Raw genomic sequence first — 25,175 nt, 5'->3', positions numbered from 1 at the left:
TGTACAATCAGATCTGCATTATTTTTGTCTGTCTCAGTGCTGCAAATCTTGGCTCTTCAGGCTGATGTGTCCTGGATAAGGGAAATGCTGCAAACAGTGAAAACACAAGCTCAGATCCAAAAAGCTGGTTGGCATTTATACCTTTCAATATTTAAAAAAAGCTTTAATTACTACACAGATTCTCACTCATTGAGTGATTAAAACTGCTTAGCTTGGATGACTGTTACATGTACACTGACTTTTAACAGAACTCCAAAAGGAACTGGACAAGAAGGAGCAATTGCTGAATGAAAAGAACAAAGAATTAGCTACTGCGATTGGAGACGTCAACGAACTAAGTGAGTTAATCCTTCAGTTTTAGAAGCTGAAACAATATAAAGAGAGTTTCAAGTTGTAATTGAAATGCTTGATTTGCAGAAAGAGACATTGCTCAGCTGAAGAAAGAAGTTTTGATGTTGAAAACACAAATAAGCACAGCTGAAGAGACCGCCAAGAAGAAGATTAAAGGTTTCATACGCATACAGTTGAAAGCAAAATTAATAGCCCTCCTGTAAAATTGTTATTCTTTTCAAATACTTCAAAAGTGACTGTTAACAAAGCAAAGAAATTCTCACAGCATTCTTCTGGAAAAAGTCTTATTTATTTTAGTTTGGCTGGAATAAATACAAATATTTTAGGGTCATTATTATTAGCTCATTATTATTGATTTTTTCCTGATTAGCTACAGAAAAAAACACTTGTCCAATGACTTGTCTAATAAAACTTGCCTAGTTAACGCAATTAACCTAGTTAAGCCTTTAAATTGTTCTTTAAGCTGCAAAATAACTAGTAAAATATGTACTGTGATTGTCGCAAAGACAAAAGAAATGTTGTCAGCATAAGGGAAATTGTTGAAAAATAATTACAATTTCACAAAAGGGCTAATAACTTTCCCTAATTTTCATCACGGTCGCATCAGTTTAACAGCACCCATTAATTTTTTTTATAACTTTATTTTTTAATTTTATAATACGGTATATTACCTATTTTTTTTTTCTCCGTCACAGATCTTGAAGAACAACTTAAACAGAGTAACCAAGAATTACATGATGCCAATACATCACTGAAAGAAAAGAATGCCTTACTAGCACGACAAGGTAAGTGAATCAATTCATACAGAGATTCATCCAGTCAGAAAACAATGCATGATTTTATAATTGATGAGGAGTAAATGATCAAACATTCATCTGTGCACTTTTTGTCTGCCAATGTCTGGTCTAAACATCAGATCGTTGCTGTATAATGTTTAACCTGATCATTTCCCCTTTAGTTACTAAGATCAACAATCTCATAGACGAGGTGAGGACCTTGAAAAAGCAAGCACAAGACAACGAAACTCAACTAAATGCCAGAATAACTGGTGAGTTTCATTTAGTTCATCCATCATCAGTTACAATACATTGGTAAAACAGCGTTAATTAACACTTAGCAGTATCTTTGTGATACAGTTTTTATTTCTGCTTTTGATTTTAAATTATGTAATGTGTTGTCTGTCATATTTAGATGTTGAAAATGTAACTCTGCAGTTAAGCAAAGTGACTTTCTTTAATAATTTTAACAGTTTAAAATATATATTATATAAGACATAATATACATAGAAATAAAAAAATAAAACATTTTAGACAGCTCATTACCCGGTTTTTATATAGTAATTTACATAAACAACCCAGATAATATATTGATTCAAACTACTAAAAATGTCAATAAAAGTCACTTTGTTAAACTTTTCAACACTAAAAGTTGTCCAAGTATGAATCAATGCCCCATAGTGAAATTCAAATGCTTGTGAAAAAAAAAACATCCATGATTTACTACTGGCAACTATTAATTGTTAACTATCAATCGTTATTTAATAAAAAAAAAAAAAAAGATAACATCCCACAACTTGCTGCTGTTATTTTTAGATCTTGAAAGGAAACTAATTAAGAAGGAGGAAGAAAATGAAGAAATTCTCAAGGAGAATGAAAGTAAGCTAACACATTTCACAAACACCTTCGGGAATACTGTACTTGGCATTTTTAGTCATTGTCTTTAAAACACCATCTTACTTATTTTATCTCTTACTAGAGCTGAAAAAAAATTGTGTGGGCACTTCTGAGTGCCCTGAACTCCAGAAGAAATATGAAGGTATGTTATCTCTCTATCTAAACGATTCTCTCAAAACATTGTTGGATAGATGTTTGAACAGGATATTCGCTGCTTTGCAGAAATGCAGGCTGAGTACAACACAACCATTTCTAAACTGAACAGTGATATTCTTCAGAAGGGTGAGTGAAGCATTGGTTTAGTGATAAAATGCTCTCAAAACATTATAAGTTATGCAACAAAATACACACAAAATGCAACATTTCGTGTTAAAACTTGTCCAAGTACTTAACCCCTATAGTATATTGTCACTTTAATCTTGTGTGTAATGTTGGTGTTTTCAGCTTTTTATATTAAAGCCCTAATCGATGAAGTGGAGAACCTGGATAGGCAGATTGCACAAGGATTCCCAGGTAATGAAGGTGTCTGTTGAGTTTAGTATTACATAAACTTATTCTACATCCATCCATCCATCTCGACATCTATATTAAAATCAGATTCAAGCAGCACATATATAAAAGTTGTAAGTCGAACTGATTAAAAGAAAAAATATTTGTCTTTCTGTAATGCTATTTTTTATTTTCCAATTGCTGTTTAAAGGAGAGAAGATTTTTCAATACATTTTTTAAACAATTTAATAACTCATTTCTAATAATGACTCATTTCTTTTGTCATTGCCATAATGATAATACATAGCGTTTTACTAATTATTTTGCAAGACACTAGTATAGGGCCTAAAGTGCAGTTTAAAGGCTTAACTACGGGTTAATTAAAAACTAAGCAAGTTTGGTTGATGAGGCAAATCACTGGACAACACTGTTTTTTGTTCTGAAGCCAATAAAAATATATTTTTAAGTTTTTTTTTTTTTACATTTTTGTTTATTTGTTTGTTTGTTTTTAAAAATGTATTTTATACCAACCTAAACAAAAAAAATGATTTAGAAACTACTGTGAGGAAAAAAGCTTTCTCTGGTAAACATCACTTGGGAAATATTAAATTATCATTTATTAATTCTAATTAAAAAGCCTAATAATAGAAATAAAAGCATCAACTTAATGCATTTAGGCATGTAGAGATGGTCAAGATGATCTGCTGCAGTTCAAATTGAACATCAGAAAGGGGATGAAAGAGGATTTAAGTTACTTTCAAAATGGCATGGTTATTGGTGCCAGACATGCTGGTCTGAGTATTTCAGAAACTGCTGATCTGCTGGGATTTTCATGCAAGCTGGTTCAAGCTGATAGGAAGGCAACAGCAACTTAAATTATCACTTGTTACATCCAAAGTATGCAGAAGAGCATTTCTGAACACACAACATGTCAAACCTTGAGGTGGATAGGCTACAGCAGCAGAAGACCACACCGGGTGCCACTCCTGTCAGCTAAGTACAGGAAAATGAGTCTACATATCACACAGGCTCATTGAAATTGGACAATAGAAAATTGGAAAAGTGTTACCTGGTCTCATGAGTCTTGATTTCTGCTGCAACATTCAGATGGTAGGGTCAGAATTTGGCATCAACAACATGAAAGCTTGGATCCATCCTGCCTTGTAAAACCGGTTAAGGCTGCTGCTGGTGGTGGTGTAATGGTGTGGGGAATATTTTCCTGGCACACTTTGGGCCCAGTAATACCAATTGAGCATCATTTCAACGCCACAGCCAGGTTTCTTGACCATGACAAGAGTTGAGTTCACTGTACTCAAATGGACTCCACAGTCACCAGATCCCACTCCAATAGAGCTCCATTGGGATGTGGTAGAATGGGAGATGCACATCATGCATGTGCAGCCGACAAATCTGCAGCAACTGCGTGATGCTATCATGTCAATTTGGACCAAAATCTCTGAGTAATATTTTCAGTCCCTTGTTGAATCTTTGCCATGAAGGATTAAGGCAGGCAGTTCTGAAGGGGGTAAAAACCACAATTAGTAAGGTGTACCCAATGAAGTATATACTGTAAATAGGGTTTTCAAATTAATTTAAATCTTTTTTTTTATCTGCTATCCTTATTTATTTCTTATATATATATATATATATATATATATATATATATATATATATATATATATATATATATATATATATATATATATATATATATATATATATATATTTTTTTTTTTTTTTTTTTTTGCGTTTGGGAAGCATTTTTGACAGATTTTATTGGAAGTATACAGTATACAGATCACACAAAAAGGTATTTAAAGTGGAAAAAGTTTCTTTAGAGCATTAAAGTGTTAAGAAAAAGAAATGTTGAACAAAACGATCTTAATCTTTACATCTTATAGTTTGAGAATAACCAAAACTCAATCTTCTCTTTCACTTCTTGTGAATTTAAAAAAAAAAAAAGAGCAGGGTTATTATGTGTTTTCATTTTTTTTCAGGATTGATAGAAGAACTGGAAGAAAAAGAAAGGGAATTGGAGGAGGCAAAGCGGAAGTTAAGAGCTCAAGGATCCATATCTGCCAAAAGTGAGTTTAGTTTAACTGCATCCTCTGCTTTCTTCATCTGAAGAGAGACCGCCGCACACTAACACTTGGTTTATTACAGCGCTGGATGTACTTCAGTTACTAAGTGAGATCTGGAAACTCGAAGAAAATCCAACTGAAGAAAATTCCAAAAAGATTCAGAGTGAGTTTTAACAAATTAGTGTGTGTACTGATTTCTTCTCTTTGAACACATCGGTTTTTGATGTTGCTCTCTTCATTTAGGACTGGAAGCTAAATTAAATGTTCTGCTCAGTGAGTTGCAAAACTCTGAGAATGGGCTCGGACTGGGTGAGATTAATTTCCTTTCAAAGTAATAAACCTGTGGTCGTTCTTTTATTCTGTTTAACATTAGCATTCCTGTTGCTCCGAGTTAAATAGTAATACCAACATCACTGGTTTGATTAGCAGGAAATATATTAACTGAAATATAATGTTTACATTAAATACAAGTCAGTCTTCCAAATATAAAAATGAAAATGTTTTTTTCTACAGCCCTGAATATAATGTCTCTAAAGGAATCAATGTCTAGACTAAAGCAAGGACAAACACAAATGCAAGAGAAATACACACGGGAAATCAATGGTACGTTCAACTTGAATCCATCAATATTGCATCAAAACATTGCTGATTATTACTTTAAGTGAAAGAAGAAGCAAAAACTGATTAAAAGTTGTTTTGTTGATGGTTTTAGGTCTGAAGAAACAAATAGATGACAAAGAAAAAGAGATTTTGATGTTGAAGGCCAACTGTGGTCAGGATCTGAGTAAGTACACAGGAAAAGGTGGAAGTTATTGTATTATTATTGTATTTCAGGAACGAGTAACTGTCCATAATTTATTAAATTGTTATTTACATGCCGCTTCTTTATTTATTAACAGAGGACAAGATACAACAATTAGAGGAGGAGGTTAAAGAAAGCAAACAAAAGCTGAAAAAACTACAGCAAGAATCAGACGATCAGATCGCATGTATGTTTTCCAGCTAAAATTGTGCTATAAATAATAAATGAAATTAGTTTTTTACATATAAAATATATATTTTTGCAGCACTGGAGAAACAAATTAGCAGAAAGAATCAGCAGCTTGCCACAACTGAAGACAAACTGGAGCAGACAAATGCTGAAAATGCTGCATTGAGTAAGAAAACGATCCATTGTTGCCAGAAAAACAAAGCATTCAAAAATGAAACAACCTCACATTTATGTTTGAATCCATATTGCATTGTTGTCATTCCAATAACTATTGCTTTCTCTTTTATTTTAGTCAAAAAGCTGAACAGTCTGAATGATGAAATAGATAAAATCACAGATGAGAAAAACAACGCGCTAAAGAAAGCAGAAAAAGAAATCGCCGGTATGACCACACAAAACACCAAAACATTTATTATGAGGTTTTGACAGGACAAATAATTATGATTAAATAATTACAAATTATAAAGCAAACAAAATACATAGAAAGTTAAAGTTAATATTATTAGTAAATAAATATTAAAGTAAATATTAAAATAAATGTGACAAAAAGTGCTTCAGGGATAATTAATGTGTCTGTGCTCTTTGGGTAACGGATACATAAAGATAAACAATGAAATTAAAAGCTCAAGGCACAGAGAAAAAAAGTAAAACTTATTTTAAAAGCCTTTATTAGCATGGCTACTGCGTTAAAATGGGGTGACATGGTGGCTCAGTGGGTAGCGCTGTCAACTCACAGCAAGAAGGTCGCTGGTTCGAGCCCCGGCTGGGTCAGATGGAGTTTGCATGTTCTCCCTGTGTTCATGTGAGTTTCTTTCGTGTGCTCCAGTATTCCCCACAGACATGTGCTGTAGGTGAATTGGGTAAGCTAAATTGTCTGTAGTGTATGTGTGTAAGTCCTGGTCCTCCAGGTTGGGGGTTGAGTGTTGGGCTAACAACCCTCCTCATAAAAACTAGATGTTATGAAACACCAACATAGTCCCGCTAAATATTAACTTAGATATAAACGGCCCTGGGAGTAAGTAAGTATTCCATTAAAACTGCACCTAGTGTTTCAGCAAACACTTGCCTTCATCAGAGTAACAGAGTTTAATTGTGTCTGGAGTTGTTTGAACACTATGATCAAACGACTCAATAGAATATCTAAGCAGTACAAAAATAATATATTAAACACATAATCAACTCAATAGCCATTCATTTAATAGTCATTAGTTCTCTTTCATCAATGAATTATTGACTATTGAGTTGATTTTTTTTGATCAATATATTATTTTTTGTTTTATTTTTAACATGTTGGTGTAGTTTTAATGGAATAGTCATGTTAATAAAAGCTTTTAAAATAATTTTTCACTTTTTTTCGAGTGCATTGGACTTATAATTTTGCTGTTTGTCTCATTTTTATATTTTAAATAACTTTGATAACATAAAATGACATAATATTGGCCAGGTAATGTTTCATCATTAGTTGACATCATTAGTCGTCAGTTACACAGATATACAGTATAGGTACAAATAAAAATGTCACCTCTAACCTATACTTGCTAAAATTTATTTTTAGTAGTGATCATACTAAATATTATATTTCAATTTATTGAGAATTATTTTTCCTAAAGAACAGGGGAATCCAAAGTTTTAAGGACAGTGTCAACTATTTAAGATTTAAAATGAAATAACAATTAGTTTCTATTTTGGGGCTGCACTTTGATCTTTAAATAATACATTTTAATATACTATAGTTTTTTTTTGTTCTAAACAAATTTTTTAACATAATAGTTCTAATAACTCTTTGTCATAGTGACAGTAAATAATATTTGATTAGATATTTTTCAAGACACTTCTATACAGTTTAAAGTGACATTTAAAGACTTAACTTGGTTAATTAGGGTAATTAGGCTAGTTATTGTATAACGGATAGGTTGCCCTTTAGACTATCGAAAAAAATATATAGCTATAATAATTTTGACCTTAAAATGTTTTTTTCTTTAATTTAAAACTGCCTTGCTTACTTTTTAAAATGTTATTAGACATACTGTGAAAATTCCCTTGCTCTTTATTTGGGAAATATTTTAAAAATAAATTCAAAGGGAGGCTAATAATACTGACTTCAACTGCATATATGTATATATATATATATATATATATATATATATATATATATATATATATATATATATATATATATATATATATATATATATATATATGTATGTATATATATATATACAAAAAATAATATACATTTTAGAAAGTGCCTTCTTTAAATCTTGGGGGAAAATAAGTCATTATGTTTTGTTCTGAATAAAATTACAGGACACGCTAATGTACTGAGGAAAAAAAAAACGTTGAAGTAGGGAAGGAAAATATATGCAAAGGCAATTGTGCATAGTTATCACCTTTTCCACTGAAGTCAGCAATTCAACTAACAGAATTCATTAGATTGTTTCATGTTTTCATGTAATTTTTCTGCCTGCACTTTTTTTCTTTCAGCTTTAAATGACAAGTTGCAATTGAAGGACGATGCACTTGCTAAAAAAGATGTGCTTCTGAAGGAGAAGGATGAATATATTAATGTAGTGAAAGATCAACGAGACAGTTTGAAAGAGGAGCTTGGAAGAGTGAAGGAGAGAAGCAAAGGTCAGTGAAATGATTCAATTGAGGAATATTTGGCTCATCGGTCCACTGATGTTAATAAATATGAACTTTTGTTTTTCAGAGCTAGAGACAGATCTTAAAATAAAGGACCAGCAACTTGCTACCACCAAAGAAAAACTGAAGAAAGCAGATGCTGAAAATGAGCGCTTGGGTAAGAATAACATCTATAGTCTTGAATTACATAATTATCAATAGAAAATTTAATTAAATAAACTATTTACCTATTATATTTTCACAATTTGGGTGACACAGTGGGTCAGTGGTTAGCACTGTCGCCTCACAGCAAGAAGGTAGCTGGTTCGAGTCCCGACTGGGTCTTTTTGCATTTTTGTGTGGAGTTTCTACCCATGTTCATTTCATGTTCTCCCCATGTTCTTGTGGGTTTCCTTCGGGTGCTCTGGATTCTCCCACAGTCCAAAGACATGCCCTATCGGTAAATTGAATAAACTAAATTGGCCTTAAGACTTTATGGGGGTTTACCAGTAATGGGTTGCAGCTGGAAGAGTATTCGCTGCGTAAAACATATGCTAGATAAGTTGGCGGTTCATTCCGCTGTGGCGACACCTGATGAATAAAGAGATTAAGCTGGAGAAAAATGGATGAATGAATTTTCACAATTTATCACATACAATATGCTGTATTGTAATTCCATCTGTTTTTGTTTGTTTGTTTTAGTTCAAAAGCAGAAGCAACACGATGATGAACTAAAAAAAATCACAGAGGAGAAAAATAATTTGCAAAATAAATTGCAAGATGAAATCAATGGTATGGTAATATTTGCAAATTTCTGGCTCCTTGTCATCACTAATTTTACATTTTCAGCATCTTCATTTTTACATACAGTTAAAGGAAAAATTAAAAGCCCTCCTGAGATATTGGAAGTATTTTTATGATATTTAACAGGGTATGATATTTTATTTTTATAGAATTTCTTCTCTTTGTTTTATTCTGAAGATATTCTTGTATAATCAAAACATTTGTTTCAATATTATTAGCCCCCTTTAACAATTTAATTTTGTAAGATCTGCTACAGAACAAACCGTTTGTCCAATGAATTGCTTAATTAACCTAATTAAGCCTGTTAATCGCACTTTAAGCTGAGAAAAAAAAACTAGTAAAATATTACATACTGTGACTGGAAAAGACAAAATAAATCTGTAAAAATTAGTTATTAAAACTATTATGTCCTCTCCGTTAATTATCATGCTAAATTTCACAGGAGGGCTAATAAATTTGCCTATGACTACTTCCTTTTTACATTGCCCAATCAGTAGATTTGGATGTGTTCTGCTGCTTAATATTTCATAATTATATCTTATATTGAGCATTCAAACCTGTTCATTTGTATTTTTTCAAAAAGTGAATAGAAATATTTTCATCCGTTTTGTTAGACTTAAAGAAGACTGTTGAAACGCAAAATGAAGACCTTGCTAAGAAGAGCCAGAAACTCCAGGAGAAGGAGAAAGAAGTTACTAAACTACAGAAGGAAAATGATGATATAAATACAGAGCTTAAAGAAGAGAAAAAGAAATACAAGGGTGAGTAAAATGCAGGGAAAACAACATAAAAGCTGTAGATAAATGTAAAAAGAAACATGACAGTTTTCATATTTTGTTTTAGATGTGGTCAATGAGAAAGAAAAAATTAAAGAAGAACTTGATGAGACAAAAAAGAAATTGGAGGAAGCTGAGGGTAAGATATATTATTATGAGGAAAATGTTTTTTTTATTGTTACTTATTTTCCAAGTTAACAATGTATCATTATGTTTCTGTTTGAACTCATCTAGAAAAAAAGGAACTCCCTCAGAAAGGTAAGTTGTCAGTCTGGTTATAATATTCAGAATAAACAAACAGACAATTAGCTACTATCAATAGAGCCAGATTAGTCTCAGAAATAAAATATTGAGAAAATATAATTCATAACACAATTCACATTTACAAAATCCAATTCCTAAATTCAAAACATGATATAAAAAATATGCAAATCCATTTCAGAAATTCAAAACACGATTCAAAAATACACAAAATATATTTGTAAATTCAAAACACAATTCGTTAAGACACAAATTCTATTTGTAAATTCAAAACACGATTTAAAAATACACAAATTTAATTTGTAAATTCAAAACATGATTAAAAAAATCTACTAATCTAATTCGTAAATTCAAACCTCGTTTCAAAATATGCGAATGCAGTTCATAGCTTTAAACCATGATTTGAAAATAAGCAAATCCAATTCGTGAATTCAATACTTGATTCAAAAATAAACATCATATTTGTAAATTAAATACACAATTCGTAAACTTGTTCATAAGCACACAAATCATATTCGTAAATTCGAATCACGATTCAAAAATATGCTTATTCAGTTCCTATATTCAAAACATTATTCAAAAAACAAAAATCCAATTCAAAAATTCAAAACACGATTCAAAAATATGCTAATTCAGTTCTTAAATTAAAAAATTCAAAAATCCAATAAAAAAATTCAAAACACGATTCAAAAATATGCCAATCAAATTTGTAAATTCAAACCACGATTAAAAAAATACACAAATCAATAACTTGAATTGACGAACTGTGTGTTGTACCAATGAATTGTGTTCTGAAATTACTAATTGGATTTTGTAAATGTGTATTGTGCTGTGCATGTTTGAATTTTATTTTGTAAATGTGTTATTTTTGAGACTCTGGTTCTGGTTCCATCCTATCTGCACTAACAAAAAAATGTGTTTCTCATCAGAATGGCCGAGTTTTGACGCAAACACTGCGCACCGCAGACTCATTCTGTCGCAGGATAAGAAAGAAGCACGAACCTCCTTACTGCCTCAATCTGTAAGCGATACCCCTGCACGCTATGACACGGCTATTGCAGCTCTCGCTACATTTGGCTTCAACACCGGAAAGCATTACTGGGAAATAGGGGTGGCAGGACGAAGTTGTTATGTTGTTGGAGTGGCCAGAGAGTCCGTTCAGAGGAAAGGCATCCTAAGATACAGCCCTTCAGCCGGCTATTGGGTTATTCTGAAGAAAAGAGATGGTACGCTCGTAGCTATTGATGACAGGGAGGTTCGGCTTAACATTGCCAAAACACCTTCTGTTGTTGGAGTCCAGGTGAACTTTAAAAATAATGAGGTAGCTTTATATAATGCAGAAAATAAGTCTATCATCTATAAGTTCACTGGCAATGACCTGAAGGAAAAAGTCTATCCGTATATTGAAACCTGCAGTGATTCCAGTATTAATGAGCCTCCATTGATCTTAAGGGAACCTCAATTACCCGAATGGCTCTTGCTCTTGGAATGATCTCCATATACTTGGAGTCTGGTTTTAATTGAAAAAAAAATGCTCTTTGCTTTGAAATTGCAGTTTGTTACTGCTCTAAACTGCATGCTTGCATTTTAATTTGAAATAATCTTTCATTTAAATAAAACATTGAAATTGTGAAAAAACAATTCTTGTTCCTCACTGTGGGTAAATGAAGGGATTAAGCTGACCTCATATTATTTCAAACATGTATGAGATTTATTTGTGTGGAACTTAAAAGCAAATGTTTTGCAAAATTTGTCGGTGTTTTTGATTCTTCTTGATAGAGGTTCATTGGTCAAATTTGATGCTGTACAGAACAAATTTAGCTTATTTTAAAAGGCAGTAGGTCTCTTCAGTAGATGTGTATTATTCTGATCAATTCAGATTTTTTTTATTGGTTTATAAATGCTTTGGGTGAACAGACGTTCAAAAGAACAGACTTTCAGATTTTCATTCAAGGGATAGTTAATCCAAAATGAAAATTCTGTCATCATTTACTCACATTTCACTTGGTCCAAACCTGTTCCATGTTTTTTGTTCTGTTTTGCTGGAAGAATGTTGGAATTTGGTAAACGTTAGCTATGTTTCCATCCACCTATTTTTATGCACATTTTTGTTTATGCACATAAAAAAAAAAATCAGTTGATGCAAACGCCATGATGTGCATACATTTTAAAAATGGGCATAAAAAAACGTATGTGCATAACTGAGTAGGATAAACTTTTTATTCGAAAAGTAAAGACGCACATAAAAAATTACACAATTTTACCAAACATTGTTTAAAGATGATAAAAATGTGTGTGAATGGACAAACTAGCAGGTGAAGCACATTGTAAAACATCTAAACTGTTTCTGTATTTTAATTATTATATTATTATTGATCTCCAGAACTGTCTGCACTCTGCATCTCATGCCTTCAAACACCACCACACGTTCATTGCATGTCGGCATTTGTCTTCTGAGATGCAAGTCATTTATTAAATAAGTAAAAGATTCATGCAGCTTTTCCTAACGCAGAAATATTCAGAGTTTACTGTTGATTGTTGGCACCAGTTAATCAGGAAGTGAAGATATTGTTCCCTTAGACCAGGGGTGGGCAAACTCGGTCCTGGAGGGCCGGTGTCCTGCACAGTTTAGCTCCTACTCTAATCAAACACACCTGCTTATAGATTCTAGGGATCTTAAAGACACTGATTAGCTTGTTCAGGTGTGTTTGACTAGTGTTGGAACAAAACTCTGCAGGGACACCGGCCCTCGAGGATCAAGTTTGCCCATCCCTGCCTTAGACTCATTAGATGGAAACGGTGCTTTATTTGTACGTCTTTTATGCAGTATTCCAGTTTGCACATACATTTAATTTGGATTTTTGAAAGGAAACATAGCTTTTGATACACATAGTGCTACGGAATAAAAATACTACAGAAGTCAATAAATACAGGAACCATTACTCAAATACTGGTATCATTTTGATGATCTCTTCAATGACATTTTATTGAATGTCAGTTTAATTTACATTGCTAACTAATTTTCAATAGATTATAAGTAGACTGTTAGGTTGGGGTTAGTGTAAGTTAACATGTACTCGCAAAGTTTGGTGAAGTCTGCTTATGAAGCAGTATTAACAAATATTAAGCAAACAGTCTACTAACACTCAAATGAAAATTGGCATGTAGTTGGATTGCAACTTTTAGTCAACAAAATGTGCAATAGGGACCATTAAAATAAAGTGTTACCAAAATATTTTCCTTTGTGTTTAACAGAGAAAAAACCTGTAAGCAATGCAAGGGTGAGTAAATAAAGACAGTATTTTTATTTTATTTGGGTGAACTATCCCTTTGAAATGATCCTTGTGTGTTTTCCAAAGATTAATGAGTTTTTGTGAGGGTTAGCAAATGATGACTTTTTTTTATTGGGTAACATTAAAATAAAGTGCTCAAGGAAAAACACACATGGTGAAAAGGGTTTTATTTTAGAAAAACGTTTTACATTATACTTGAAATAGTCACATTGCTGTTCTGAAAGCCTTTAGCTGTCCATAAGACTTGATTTCGTGTTCACCTACAAGAGTGAAAAAGGCAAAGAACCAAAAATTGTTTTATGAAAACTCTCAATCTCTGCCTGCCGTTCCGGCAACTTGGTTATAGAAGAACGCAACAAAAGTCGGGTCCTTTTCCTCCAAGCAGTTCAAAAAGGCATTTCTCTCCTCTTCACTCCATGAATCAAACCACTGAGTCCACAGTCTTAACTGGCATTCAAAAATGTTGGGAGGGCGATCGTTCACCTGAAACATCGAAAAGAAAACGACAAGAAATAAGTTGACTAAAAAAACACTTAAAGTTGAGGCAAAAAGCTTCCAAGAAACAAAAGTGTTGTGCATGAGGGTAAGTAAATTAGGAAGATGTTAATTTTGAGGTAAGCTAAACCATAAAAGTGTTCAATCACCCCAAAATTCCCCTCTTTTTTTTTTTTTTTTTTTACTTTTGTTTGTCTTCAGAACACAAATTGCAATATTTAAGATCAAATCTGACAGCCCCCTCATCCTCTATAGACATTAAAAGTCCAGAAAAATACTAGAAACATGCTAAAAACAGACCAGTTTCTTCTCCTTAAGCCTAGTTCACACTACAGAATTTTAATCATCGGCAGATCGCTGTGCCGTTCACACTACATGACTTGACTTTGTGTCTTTTAATCTCTGTGGTGTTCACACTACGCAACACTCTGTGAATGATCCACAAGAGGGGGGTCACACACTACATGATCTGACAACAACTCATTCCCCATCAGCTCATTTAAGCTACCAAACCACAGCCAATGAAATTTTGAGGGAGGAGTCGTCAGAAAAAGCTGAACACTATTGGCTGCTTGTGTGCTGATTACATCACTGACAGCGTTTCAAGCTTTCGAGAACGCATTTAAAAACATCTCAAATCAGCTGATTTATCAGCGGATTAATCATTCATCTGCAGGTTCCAGTGGATAGATACACAGAGAGTTTGTAATTTTATTACTCTTTGGAAAAAAAAACGAACATATTTATAACACCCTGCCGCTTTCTAACTATCAGTGTATTTCTTTCTGACATTGTTATTTTTTTTATTACAAAACAGTAAAGAACTGAGCATTTCTGCCTTAAATTACCATATTGGTCAAAATGACTGCATGCATGTCTGATACTTTTCGCTGTGACTTTAAATATGTGTGCATTTTCTTCCTGCTAACATAAACAAAACTTTCTGATGGCAAAAACATCAATTTACTTCAGATATCTTTCAAAACAGCATATTCTGTGCTGTGAAATAGCTCCTGTTTGAAAGTGAAAATGAAAGCCAAGACCTTTAAGTGTTTTAGTATCTTAACTACATATTTATAGGCTGTATTACCAAAAAAAAGATTATATTTTTAGGGTAATGGTGTCATTAAATATGATGCCAGACATTCAAAGCTTAATTTTAATAATTCAATAATAGCTTTGAATGTAAATATGATATGACAGTATGGCGTTTTATATGAGAACGGTCAGAATGAGCAGTATGGTAATTCTAATAGTTACAGAATTCTAGTTTCACTGTTAATATAGCCTACTCTCATGTCTGTGTTAACGTAGAATGAAGCGAGTGCACCGATGCCCATTCTGACCAATCACAGATGTTTCTGCTGAGCTCCTGAACACACAGGCATTCAGCTCATGCTGATATGCTCTCTCATTGGCTGCAGCTCGTCACTACATCTGACCACACGTGGGATTGAGTCGGCCGACTGCTCTGGAATATTTAGCATGCTGAATGTTGCATTTCCGTCTGCGAGGTGTCGGCGACGCGCCAGCGAGCCTCGCTGATGCGTTGTTCAGTAGTTCACACATAAAGAGCCGCGAGCGCCGAGCACCCGCAGATTTCTTCCTGATCACAGCCCGATCTGTCGGCGAGCTCGTTAACTTCCAAATTGGGCTCAAATCAGGCTTAAAATCCTTTAGTGTGAACTAGGCATTAGTGTCAGTATTAGACCATGCATTCACAGGGGTACTGTCCTTTTGTTTGTATGCGTGTCGTACCTCTGACAAAAGCCTCAGATTCACCTGAGCTTTCTTTCACACAAAGAAAATCATGTGCAGGATTTTGGGGTATACGTCACTGCACAGTGCATATGAACGCACACACCCTATACTGAAAAGACATTTGTTGAATCAAGTCATTATTTTTGTTTCATGTGTGCACAAAAGTATTCTCAATGCTTAATAATCTTGAGATTGAACCACTGCAACAACATATGTTTGGTTTTGAGGATTTTTGTCGTACCTTTCTGGACTTTTGTAACGATTCGGGACCATTGCTGTCTATGGTGAACGAGAGACCTCTCGAAGTTCATCTAAAATATAATAATCTGTGTTCTGAAGATGAACAAAACTCTCAATGGTTTAGATCAACATAATGGTGGGTGGCTGAACCTTTAATTACAGAAAAATCAACCACCAAAGACAAAGCTATTAAGTTTGACATACACCCAAAATAAAGCACCTGTAGTGTGTTGAGCTGGTCTAATAAACTAGACACCTTTCCGGGTACAGCCTTTGAGATCAGATCTTCCAGAAAGCGTTGTTTCTGAGCAACATTCCATCCCAAAAACCAGCTGAGCACACATCTTTGCTCCTGAAGCGTCACAAAAGACAGCGGCACAGGGTCTTGTCTGGAGCCCATGCTGAGAGATGTGCAGGACAGAGCTTCCAGACGCTGGGGGACAATTCCTCCTGAGGCAGAGGGAAAGTCTGAGATGGAGACCGAAGGGAGGGTTGACCAACCTTGTCCATCAGACATTCCTAACTGGGTAATGGTGTGCATAGAGACCTGTGTATGGGACACATCTTCCACGGTGGGTGCATCTGGCTGGCCCGAGCCTTGCAAAGCATGGTGGAACCAAGCCATTTCTGCATAATGACATAAAAAGGAGGATATCAACAGTTTATCATTGGTGCTACTGAACTAATCTAAAAGAAACAGATTGCCTTGATGCTGTTGTGCGATTTAATAACTGGAAGATTTAAACCACGTAGGCCTACATCATAATTCGGTTCGTTAAAATATAAAATTTGCATTTTACAATGACTGTAGTCGGATACATGTATTCACTTCCTTGTCGACACACTGTGCTCGCTAACCAAAACAAACGAGTAACGAGTCACTTGAATCAAAATGTTACCCTTTTCTTCGTCGATTTTCTCACATTACGTCGAAAAAAAATCAGGCTGTTGCTTTTATCGTCGGTAACCAGATAGTAAATACGGTCGAGGAGCCGCAAAGAAGCTCAAGCGGAGCCGCTGCCGCTTTCATCATCTGCCATGAAGCTCCTGCTACCCCCAACGAATCATTGTGGATCGGATCTTTTCAGTTTACAAAGCCAGGCTGACATCTCGCTGAAGAATCGAACTCAAGCAGGCGCTGATCAAATTAACGACATTTTAAAGTGTAGTTGACGGCCATAAATGAGCATTTTATGTTAATCTACTCACCCTTTGGAAACCCAATGTTGTAACGTTATGTTTGACTTTAATTTCCCTAAAAAGAGCTGAAGATTTTTTGCTGAAACCCTGGTCCTTGTGATGGTTCATAAAAAATAAAGTTGATTGGCACTTCGGGAGCCACTAAATATAAACAGGCAAAACGGAATGATTACCAGTGGTTCGGTACCGACTCTGACCTTGTCAGTATAGCTAGTGAAGCATATGTTGATGATGAATGTACAAAACGTTACAATAATAACACTTTACAGCCAAAGATAAAAGAGCTAGCTAAACTGCTTTGAGTTGATTTCGTTTAAACTGAATCATTTTAAACGAGCAGTTCAAAAGAACCGAATAAATGAATCGAATCTGCACCACTTGGGAACACAATATCAAATCCAAAATCTAGTTTATTGAAAAAGAACAAAAAATACTAATTCATTAATACATTCGGAGTAATATAGAGGACTAAATTTAGAATTTTTATTGATGCTCATTATTATTTTCAAACACCAAAACGTAGTAGATTAATGTGCATTAAAGTCCCGCCCCCAATATTGAACACACATTTTCAGTATTCCAACCTGATTTTCTGAGAATATGAAACAAGATTAACACAGAACTAAAGGGATGGTTCATTCAAATTTTAATTTCTGTTATTATTCACTCAATCCTTGTACAAACCTCTTTGAATTTCTTCTTTTGAGCACACTTTTGAAGAATAAACACTTATTTTGTGTTCAAAAGACAAATCAAACTCATAAGTACTTGACTGGAACTACTTTAAGGCGAATAAATGAAACAATGTTTACCGGGTTTCTATTGAAAATTGGTTGGCAAACCAACAGCTGACTACCAGAGAATATCCTCTTTGCTTGCCTAATGTCTGAAAATCAATTAATAATGTGCGATCTAATCGTGCCTAATGTGATCTAAACGCAAAAATGCATGTATACTGCCTGTTAACCTGGTAAAACACCAAACAAACAACTTGATGTTGTTCTGCCTGAGTGCGCTTCAACTCCGCCTTTTCCGGAAACGCTCGTTGCGCGCTGACGTCAATGAGGAAGGCGTTGCGGTCCGCGCAAGCTACAGAACGAGTGAAGGGAATCAAGATGGCGGACCTCGAAGATGTTACGCTGGACGGGAGGCCGCTGCATTCGCTCCGGGTAGCGGACTTGAAGGCTGCTTTGGAAGAGCGAGGGCTTCCGAAGAGCGGACAGAAAAATGCCCTCGTCAAGAGACTCAAAGGGGTAAGTGTGAGTCGCTGGTTTCTCGGCTCCGCGGAGTCCGAGGACCGTGATTGGGAGGCCGAGCGTCGGTGGTCTCTCGCTAGCTGCTAGCGCGCACTAGCTGGGGTGCTCATCCAGTTTGTAGAGTGTCATCATGTTCCCCCCGTTGATGCCTGTTTGTGCGTTTGTGTGTGACTTGCAAAAGTGCTGTTTATTTGCCGTACATTAGAGTTTTGGGAGGGCGCAGACCTCGCAGCGGGGTCTGGCGATGCGCTTCTGTTTACAAGTCTCTGGATGGCTGTGAACTGCGAGCTTTTTAAGTTGTCGGCGGGCTCGCGCTTTGTTAGTGCATAAGGTGTTAGGGGGGTGGGGGTTATGAAACGGGGACGCGCTTGCCAAAAAGTCTGTTTTTATTTTTTCATGACGTTTTCGAAAGACTAAACACGTCTTAACGCTTGAATGGCATGTGCTTTTGCTGAAACAAACAGTGAAGTCGCAGAGCGGTTGCTTTGCGTCGGTGGGAGGATTTGATTGATTGATGTGTCGCGCGCCACAGCTGCTTTGAAGTTTGATCTGAAGTTTCTGTTACTGGACAGATGTAAACAAATGTCTGTCACCTTCACGATTAGATTCTTTATCACATTTTGTGCAATTTTTTATTTTGGGATATGATGAAATTAGAGTATACATTAATCCATGTAAGTGATATGATTTTGGATTCACGATGACTGCCGATCGTTCAGTCGAGTCTATGCAATCCTCATACCATAAACAAATGACTGCTCATTCATGTGTTCATAACGTAAAAGAGACATTTCTCTCATATGTAAATTGACATCGTTTACTCGCCATACACTTGTTTAAAACCTGTATTCGTTTACTCCGATAAACAGACGTTTTTTGTTGATCACGTGTAACCAAAAGGTTGCTTCTTCCCATTGGCTTACATATTATTTTACACAACGGAAGTCAAAGTAGACTGTTATCCAAAATTATAAATAATGTAAATGATTTTATACATTATATTATAAATAATGTTCAGGAAAAGGAAAACGCTCATAAATGTTTAGAACCACCTGAAAATGTAAGTTTTAAGTGCACAAGTCGCAGTATTGCATATTAGTACAGATGTTGAATTGTGTTTCTGTTATTTTGCATGTGCAACAGGCTCTCATGCTGGAGAACCTTCAGAAAACCTCCACTCCACACATTGGCCTGCAGCCCAACTCCCGGGTGAGCTGATCTGTGATGTATTGTTGAAATAAATTTGTTCTTGTTTGGATGGCCTAACTGCACTACAGCACTCATACCATTTTGCATTGCGTGTGTGTTTGTTTAGATCGGGGAGGAAATGAGTCAGAATAGCTTCATTAAGCAGTACCTGGCCAAACAGCAAGAGCTTCTGAGACAGCGTTTGGAAAAAGAGGCACGAGAGGCAGCTGAAACTGATGGTGAGTGAATGATGGTGATATTAAATAGCTCAAATTGTAACAGTATGTGTTGTTTTAAGTTGAATGTGTTAAAGATGTTGTCAACCAACACAAACTCTTCATCATTGAAACTGTGGTAAAGTGAACTGTGGAAATACTAAGCACACTCAACAAATCGTCACCTTAGAATTATAAGGTTCTATCTGACATGTGTCAAAATTGAGTTATTGACATATTCTTGTTAAATGACAACTTATAAATAAAAGATCAAATAATATTAATAAATTGTTTACATTTTAAGACTTTTTATTTAAAAAACAAAAAAGGTTTTATCTACAAAGTCGACCTCTAGCTTGGCTCTATAAGGTTCTTTCTGTGAGCCATCAGCATTTTTAAAACAATCGGAGCTTTCTTGGGGCCAGCGGCCGGCCTTTTTCAAACTGCCGAATATCTTGGGCCAAAGAGGGCCAACTGGGGCTTCGGGGCGGAGTGAAAGAAGAGGCGGGCACAGTTTTCGGATCGCACATGAGTACATGCGCCAAACAAATCAATAAATAAGGAAAAGAAAACATCTAGCCTAATGGGGTCTTTTTGCGTATGATCACCCTTATGTTTCCCTTTTAAATGTAAGGGTGTTGCATAAAATAATAAAGTAGTTTTAATTTATAGTGACGTTCTTTGCTGCGTCCTCCTTGATGTTTCAATAACGCATTATAATTTTCACACCATATTAAAGACACAGCAGACAGTAAAGGTTTTCGAGAGTTTTTGTCAAGTTTAAAAGGTGTATTTGTGCACGTTTAAATTCCTGTATGTGTGTGTGAGAGAAAAAGAGCGCTCCCTTTACAGCTGTGTTGATGCTGCGCGGCTTTTTAAAATTTATTTTGGAGATAATATACAACAGAAAGACATAAAACTTAACAAATTATGTGCCCACTTTCGTAGACTTTACACAATATATTGTCATATCTTGATAAAATAGCCTAAGCTATATTGAAATATAATTTAAAGAATTACAAATATCGGATATATTAAAATCGCATTAAAAAAATAAACCAATATAAAATAAACAAAAGCTAGCTATAACAAAGTAGGTTGCCTATACAATACATAAATCAAACTGTTTTAAAGCCACATATAACTTTCATTTTACAAAGACCTATCTGAAAAAAAAAAGATTTTAGATATTTCTAAAAACAATAAACACCGGAGAAGGTTTGAAATATTATTTATAAAGTGTTTGGATATGATAATATTAATCAAATCGTGCAAACAGAGCATTTTTTGGGTGAGTAAAAGCAGAATATAGCCTACTTTTTTTTTCTGTCACCCAGTCCTGCGCAGCGCCGCTTTAAACGCATTAGGGAAAAATGTGTTCTGTGTCCTCAAACAAGTGTTTATGTCCAAAATGCGGCTATTGACAGCGGGAGAAACAAGAAAGACAAAATCATACAAAATCAGAGTCGGCTAAATAATGCCGCACCACACAAAATTGAGATGTGTGTCAATGTGATGATTTAAAAGCATTTCTTGACATTGAGATTCATTCATTTATTCATTGTCTTTTGACTTAGTCCCTTAATTAATCTGGGGTCACCACAGCAGAATGAACCGGCAACTTATCCAGCATATGTTTTATGCAGCGGATGCCCTTCCAGCTGCAACCCATCTCTGGCAAACACCCATACACACTCACACACACATACACGATGGACAATTTTAGCTTACCCATTTCACCTGTACCGCACATATTTAAACTTATATTTGGACCGAACACGGGGAGAACATGCAAACTCCACACAGAAATGGCAACTAACCCAGCTGAGGCTCGAATCAGCGACCTTCTTATTGTGAGGTGATTGTATATATCACCGACATTGAGATTAAATGTTACGTTTTACATTGTTGAAAAAGAAATTAATATTTTAAAATGTATATATTAAATGGAAAATATATTAATTTGTTTACATATAGTCAGCGATACACTTTTCAGTGTTTATTAAACTCATTTGGTCATCGTCTATTTCTTTTAAAGTTTTTCAATTTAATTTTAAGCCTTGAAGGGCAAATACTTAATTTAATTCATGGGGCATATAATTCAATAAAAATAGTTCAATAATTCATATTAAGCATAAAATTTATAAATATTAACATATTAATTAGATAAAATTAAAAGCTGCGCTGGAAAAAATATTTAGCTCAGTCTTGCATGTTTAATTTAAACTAGAAAAAATATTCATCTTAAAACATGAAATAAATGTTAAAGAAAGCAAAAATTAAAATTTCTTAAGCGTCAACATATTGTTACAACACCAACTTATATATTTTTTGATTGTCTTTCTTGAAAAGCAATGCTTCAATGAATGATCTGGCGGATAGAACCTTATAATTCCAAGTGGAAAATGACTTCAGAATGAGAAGGTTCATTTACTGTTTTTTTTTACTCCAATTTGCAAATGTAAGTGAACTTTGATGATTTACATTTAGAGAACCCTTACGGTGTGTGTGTATATATATATATATATATATATATATATATATATATATATATATATATATATATATATATATATATATATATATATATATATATATTTGTGTGTGTGTGTATAAGACAGATCAGATTTGACTGTGAATGTATTTTATCAACACTGATTTTGTTTTATTTTTTTATCTCAAGGAACCGACCGTGGCGACCACACAGAGTCCAATGATAATATCCATGCTGCCTCGAACCAGGTTCGAATATTTATCAATCTTTATTTTACACTGTGACCTTAAGTTATTTTGTATTGGCCTATTTCCACTGAGTGGTATGGTACGCTTTTATAAACATTTCCATTGTCAGAAGGTACCAAAAAGCGGACCGTACCATTTTTTGGGTACCCTTTTCAAAAGGGTACCTAGCACAAAAAAAAGTGTTCTAAAAGGCAGAGCAAAACATACAGCTGAGTGCTCTTGGTTTACAGAGATGCTTCACTAGCGCATGCACAAGCCAGGAGAATAAAAACAAAGGAAGCACCATTTTTAAATACACTGCTGAGACATTACACAGTAATAATAAATGTATATAATAACGAGCCACGGTCGACCTGAGCTCAAGCAAACCTTGTTTTCATCTTGATGAACAGCCACAGATCCAAGATGAAGAGCAGAATCTACTCTGTGCCCTGTCGTTGTTTACAAAGCCATCTAAAGTGCGAGCGGTTTCACTTTCTCCAGAGAACTAGTGTGCATGTCTACATTTGAATAACTTCTTGAGCTGATGATAATAGTGTGTGTGATTATTGAAGAGCTTCTGACATCCCTCTCGCATTTGTCCGTTTCTGAAAGGATCGGAAGCACAAAAAAACAAAAGAGCAAATGATTCTTTCAGCAGCCTAACGTTAAAACATGAACAAACTGCCATGTTTAATTATTATTATCACCAAGGAATTACCTTCTAACAGAGGTTACATGTGCTGGTGAAGATTAAAGATGCAGATGAGAGGTTTGCACTGACAGCAGGCTATATGTTGCATGTTGTTTTTGAACTCAATAAGGACTAAATGTTTTCTGTGTGTAGTGTTAATAAAGAAATCATCTTCATAATACGGTTAGTAATGAACATTTATACGCAAGTATTTATGTGTATAAAGCATCTGTTTTGTGAGAAGTGCTTCTCATATGACATGTGAACCCGTTCCTCGAGCAAGAATGATGGCGACTGAAACTTTCTGTCATGCATTACGCCCACCAAGTACCATTGGTAACCCTTTTGGCAGTGGAAACGCAAGCCTGATAAAGGTGACCCATACTGTACTTTACCCCTCAGTGGAAACGGGCCATATAATTAGATCCACTTTTGGCTTTGGTACTGACAAATGTATATCCACAAATGTAATATTGTGAAGTATCCTATAGAAAACATCAATTTAAAAGAGATCTATAAGGGGATCTACTCATTTATGCTGAACACTGTGTAAATGTGCATAGATATGTGTGTGTCGCTAGGGCTGAATGATAAATTGCCATAAAATCACATTTTTTGTGAAAGTAACCCACCTCCAGAAGGCCAGAGTGGGAACTCTCTCTCTCTCTCTCGTGAGACAGCAACAAAAAATGCCCTAGGTAACCCAGGAAATCCCAGTCTATGGGAAATAGACTAAAATAGATATAACTAGATTATACTGTTTCTATTTGAGTCAATGGATTAATAAACTTGTGACCACGACAACATTTGGTTTATCTGGTTCTCCTTATCATAATTTTCCTGATAATATAGTATGTAACGATGCAGCGCTTCTGTCACTACCTATTATAATGTTATTAGGAAATATGCTGCGTGCTTTATTCTGTGCGAGACACAGAATTTTACAGAAGGACTTATTTTAAACACTCGACTAAAGGTATGAAGTGAGTTTTGAGTGAAAACATAGCTGTATGTGGTTTTTGCACATGCTTTCAGGTTTAATATTAAGAGCAGTAACTACATTAAATGGCCATAGAAGCTACATAAACTGCTCTCAACATTGAATAATGACTATTTCTGATTTGACTATCGCATAAAATGTTGTGTGAGGCTTGGCAGAGAACTATGGCGTCTATGGAAAATGCTGCTTCAGCTGAACACACGTGCTGGAGATTCACAGCTGCTTACAGTATGGATGCTTCTATTAACCATTTCACCGTTAACCGAAAAGATGCATTTTAAACCGACTAATGATATCAGTTAAACGGATAAATATTTTATTTTGTAAATTTTTTTTATAGTTTTGCTGCATTAATATGCAACACATAGGCCTATTTGTTTACTCGTCAGGTGTTAATACGTGCAACCACCTGTGCCTACAGATGTTTTTTGATAAAAGAAGCAAAATGAATAGAAGGATAGCCTATTGCTTGTACAGTTTGACATGTATGAGTTGATGCCAAACCAGCACTGTTAGTGATTGCCTTTCTCCTGGATCCACATCATAAATGCCTTTGTTTAGTTGCACAAGTTGAGAAAAGCTGCAAAAGCAAACTTTCTGCATGCTTGTGTGCTAGGGTTGGATATCGTTAGGGATTATTTCAATACCAGTGCTAAATTGATACTTTTAAAACGGTAACAGTGCCTGAACCGATTCTTTTGAGCCACAAAATAATGGTGATTGACTATGGTGATTAAAAATCTTTTATTAGACAAAATCTTTAAAAAAATATTTTTAATAGAACAATATAATTAAAGTTTAAAGTAAACATCAATTCATATTTTATATATTTGAATTACATTAATATATTTTTTTGATCGCTTGTTGGTTAGCATGAATTTAAGATTCTGAACTTATTTTTTTCTGATTGAAGCTTATGACTATGTTTACAGGGTTATCAGTAATCTAATGATTGGCCTTAATCTGAATAAGACAATAATATGATCAAGGTGTTTACATAAGTTGCTTTTTTGCCCTCCCATTCATTTAAAATAATGTTTCTGAAATTTTTCACAGTGTCTCCT

At 34.7% G+C, this 25,175-nt stretch overlaps 3 protein-coding genes across 27 annotated transcripts in view; 2 read left to right on the top strand and 1 right to left on the bottom strand.

Annotated features, from left to right (window-relative positions):
- Positions 1-11,797, top strand: part of si:ch211-14a17.10 — a 37,686-nt gene extending 25,889 nt beyond the window's left edge. For all 3 annotated transcript variants that reach the window (XM_087241167.1, XM_087241165.1, XM_087241166.1), the window contains 24 exons: positions 38-127; positions 249-338; positions 418-507; positions 1,047-1,136; positions 1,310-1,399; positions 1,944-2,006; positions 2,107-2,166; positions 2,247-2,306; positions 2,469-2,537; positions 4,511-4,597; positions 4,677-4,757; positions 4,838-4,903; positions 5,108-5,197; positions 5,307-5,378; positions 5,494-5,583; positions 5,662-5,751; positions 5,878-5,967; positions 8,070-8,216; positions 8,296-8,385; positions 8,910-8,999; positions 9,626-9,772; positions 9,855-9,926; positions 10,022-10,045; positions 10,978-11,797. In XM_087241167.1, coding sequence (XP_087097293.1) covers positions 38-127; positions 249-338; positions 418-507; positions 1,047-1,136; positions 1,310-1,399; positions 1,944-2,006; positions 2,107-2,166; positions 2,247-2,306; positions 2,469-2,537; positions 4,511-4,597; positions 4,677-4,757; positions 4,838-4,903; positions 5,108-5,197; positions 5,307-5,378; positions 5,494-5,583; positions 5,662-5,751; positions 5,878-5,967; positions 8,070-8,216; positions 8,296-8,385; positions 8,910-8,999; positions 9,626-9,772; positions 9,855-9,926; positions 10,022-10,045; positions 10,978-11,540 — 2,501 coding nt within the window. In that variant the 3' untranslated portion in view covers positions 11,541-11,797. The remainder of the gene's footprint in view (positions 1-37; positions 128-248; positions 339-417; positions 508-1,046; positions 1,137-1,309; positions 1,400-1,943; positions 2,007-2,106; positions 2,167-2,246; positions 2,307-2,468; positions 2,538-4,510; positions 4,598-4,676; positions 4,758-4,837; positions 4,904-5,107; positions 5,198-5,306; positions 5,379-5,493; positions 5,584-5,661; positions 5,752-5,877; positions 5,968-8,069; positions 8,217-8,295; positions 8,386-8,909; positions 9,000-9,625; positions 9,773-9,854; positions 9,927-10,021; positions 10,046-10,977) is intronic.
- Positions 11,798-13,491: 1,694 nt separating this feature from the next.
- si:ch211-14a17.11 lies at positions 13,492-18,561 on the bottom strand. 14 transcript variants are annotated; one of them, XM_087238910.1, is made up of 4 exons: positions 18,005-18,561; positions 16,385-16,464; positions 16,058-16,287; positions 13,492-13,824 (listed from the first exon to the last, which is right to left on the bottom strand). In XM_087238910.1, the coding sequence occupies exons 3-4, from the start codon at positions 16,235-16,237 to the stop codon at positions 13,651-13,653; spliced, it is 354 nt and encodes a 117-aa protein (XP_087095036.1). In that variant the 5' UTR covers positions 16,238-16,287; positions 16,385-16,464; positions 18,005-18,561; the 3' UTR covers positions 13,492-13,650.
- Positions 18,129-25,175, top strand: part of acin1a (apoptotic chromatin condensation inducer 1a) — a 27,981-nt gene continuing 20,934 nt past the window's right edge. For all 10 annotated transcript variants that reach the window (XM_087241164.1, XM_087241163.1, XM_087241162.1 and 7 more), the window contains exons 1-4: positions 18,129-18,290; positions 19,437-19,502; positions 19,609-19,720; positions 22,380-22,438. In XM_087241164.1, coding sequence (XP_087097290.1) covers positions 18,153-18,290; positions 19,437-19,502; positions 19,609-19,720; positions 22,380-22,438 — 375 coding nt within the window. In that variant the 5' untranslated portion in view covers positions 18,129-18,152. The remainder of the gene's footprint in view (positions 18,291-19,436; positions 19,503-19,608; positions 19,721-22,379; positions 22,439-25,175) is intronic.

Source organism: Danio rerio, chromosome 2, assembly GCF_052040795.2.
Source record: "Danio rerio strain M-AB ecotype USA chromosome 2, GRCz13ab, whole genome shotgun sequence".
In the NCBI taxonomy this organism is placed as follows: Eukaryota; Metazoa; Chordata; class Actinopteri; order Cypriniformes; family Danionidae; genus Danio; species Danio rerio.
Note: the sequence above shows the minus strand (reverse complement) of the source record. Positions and strands in the feature narration are given on the sequence as shown.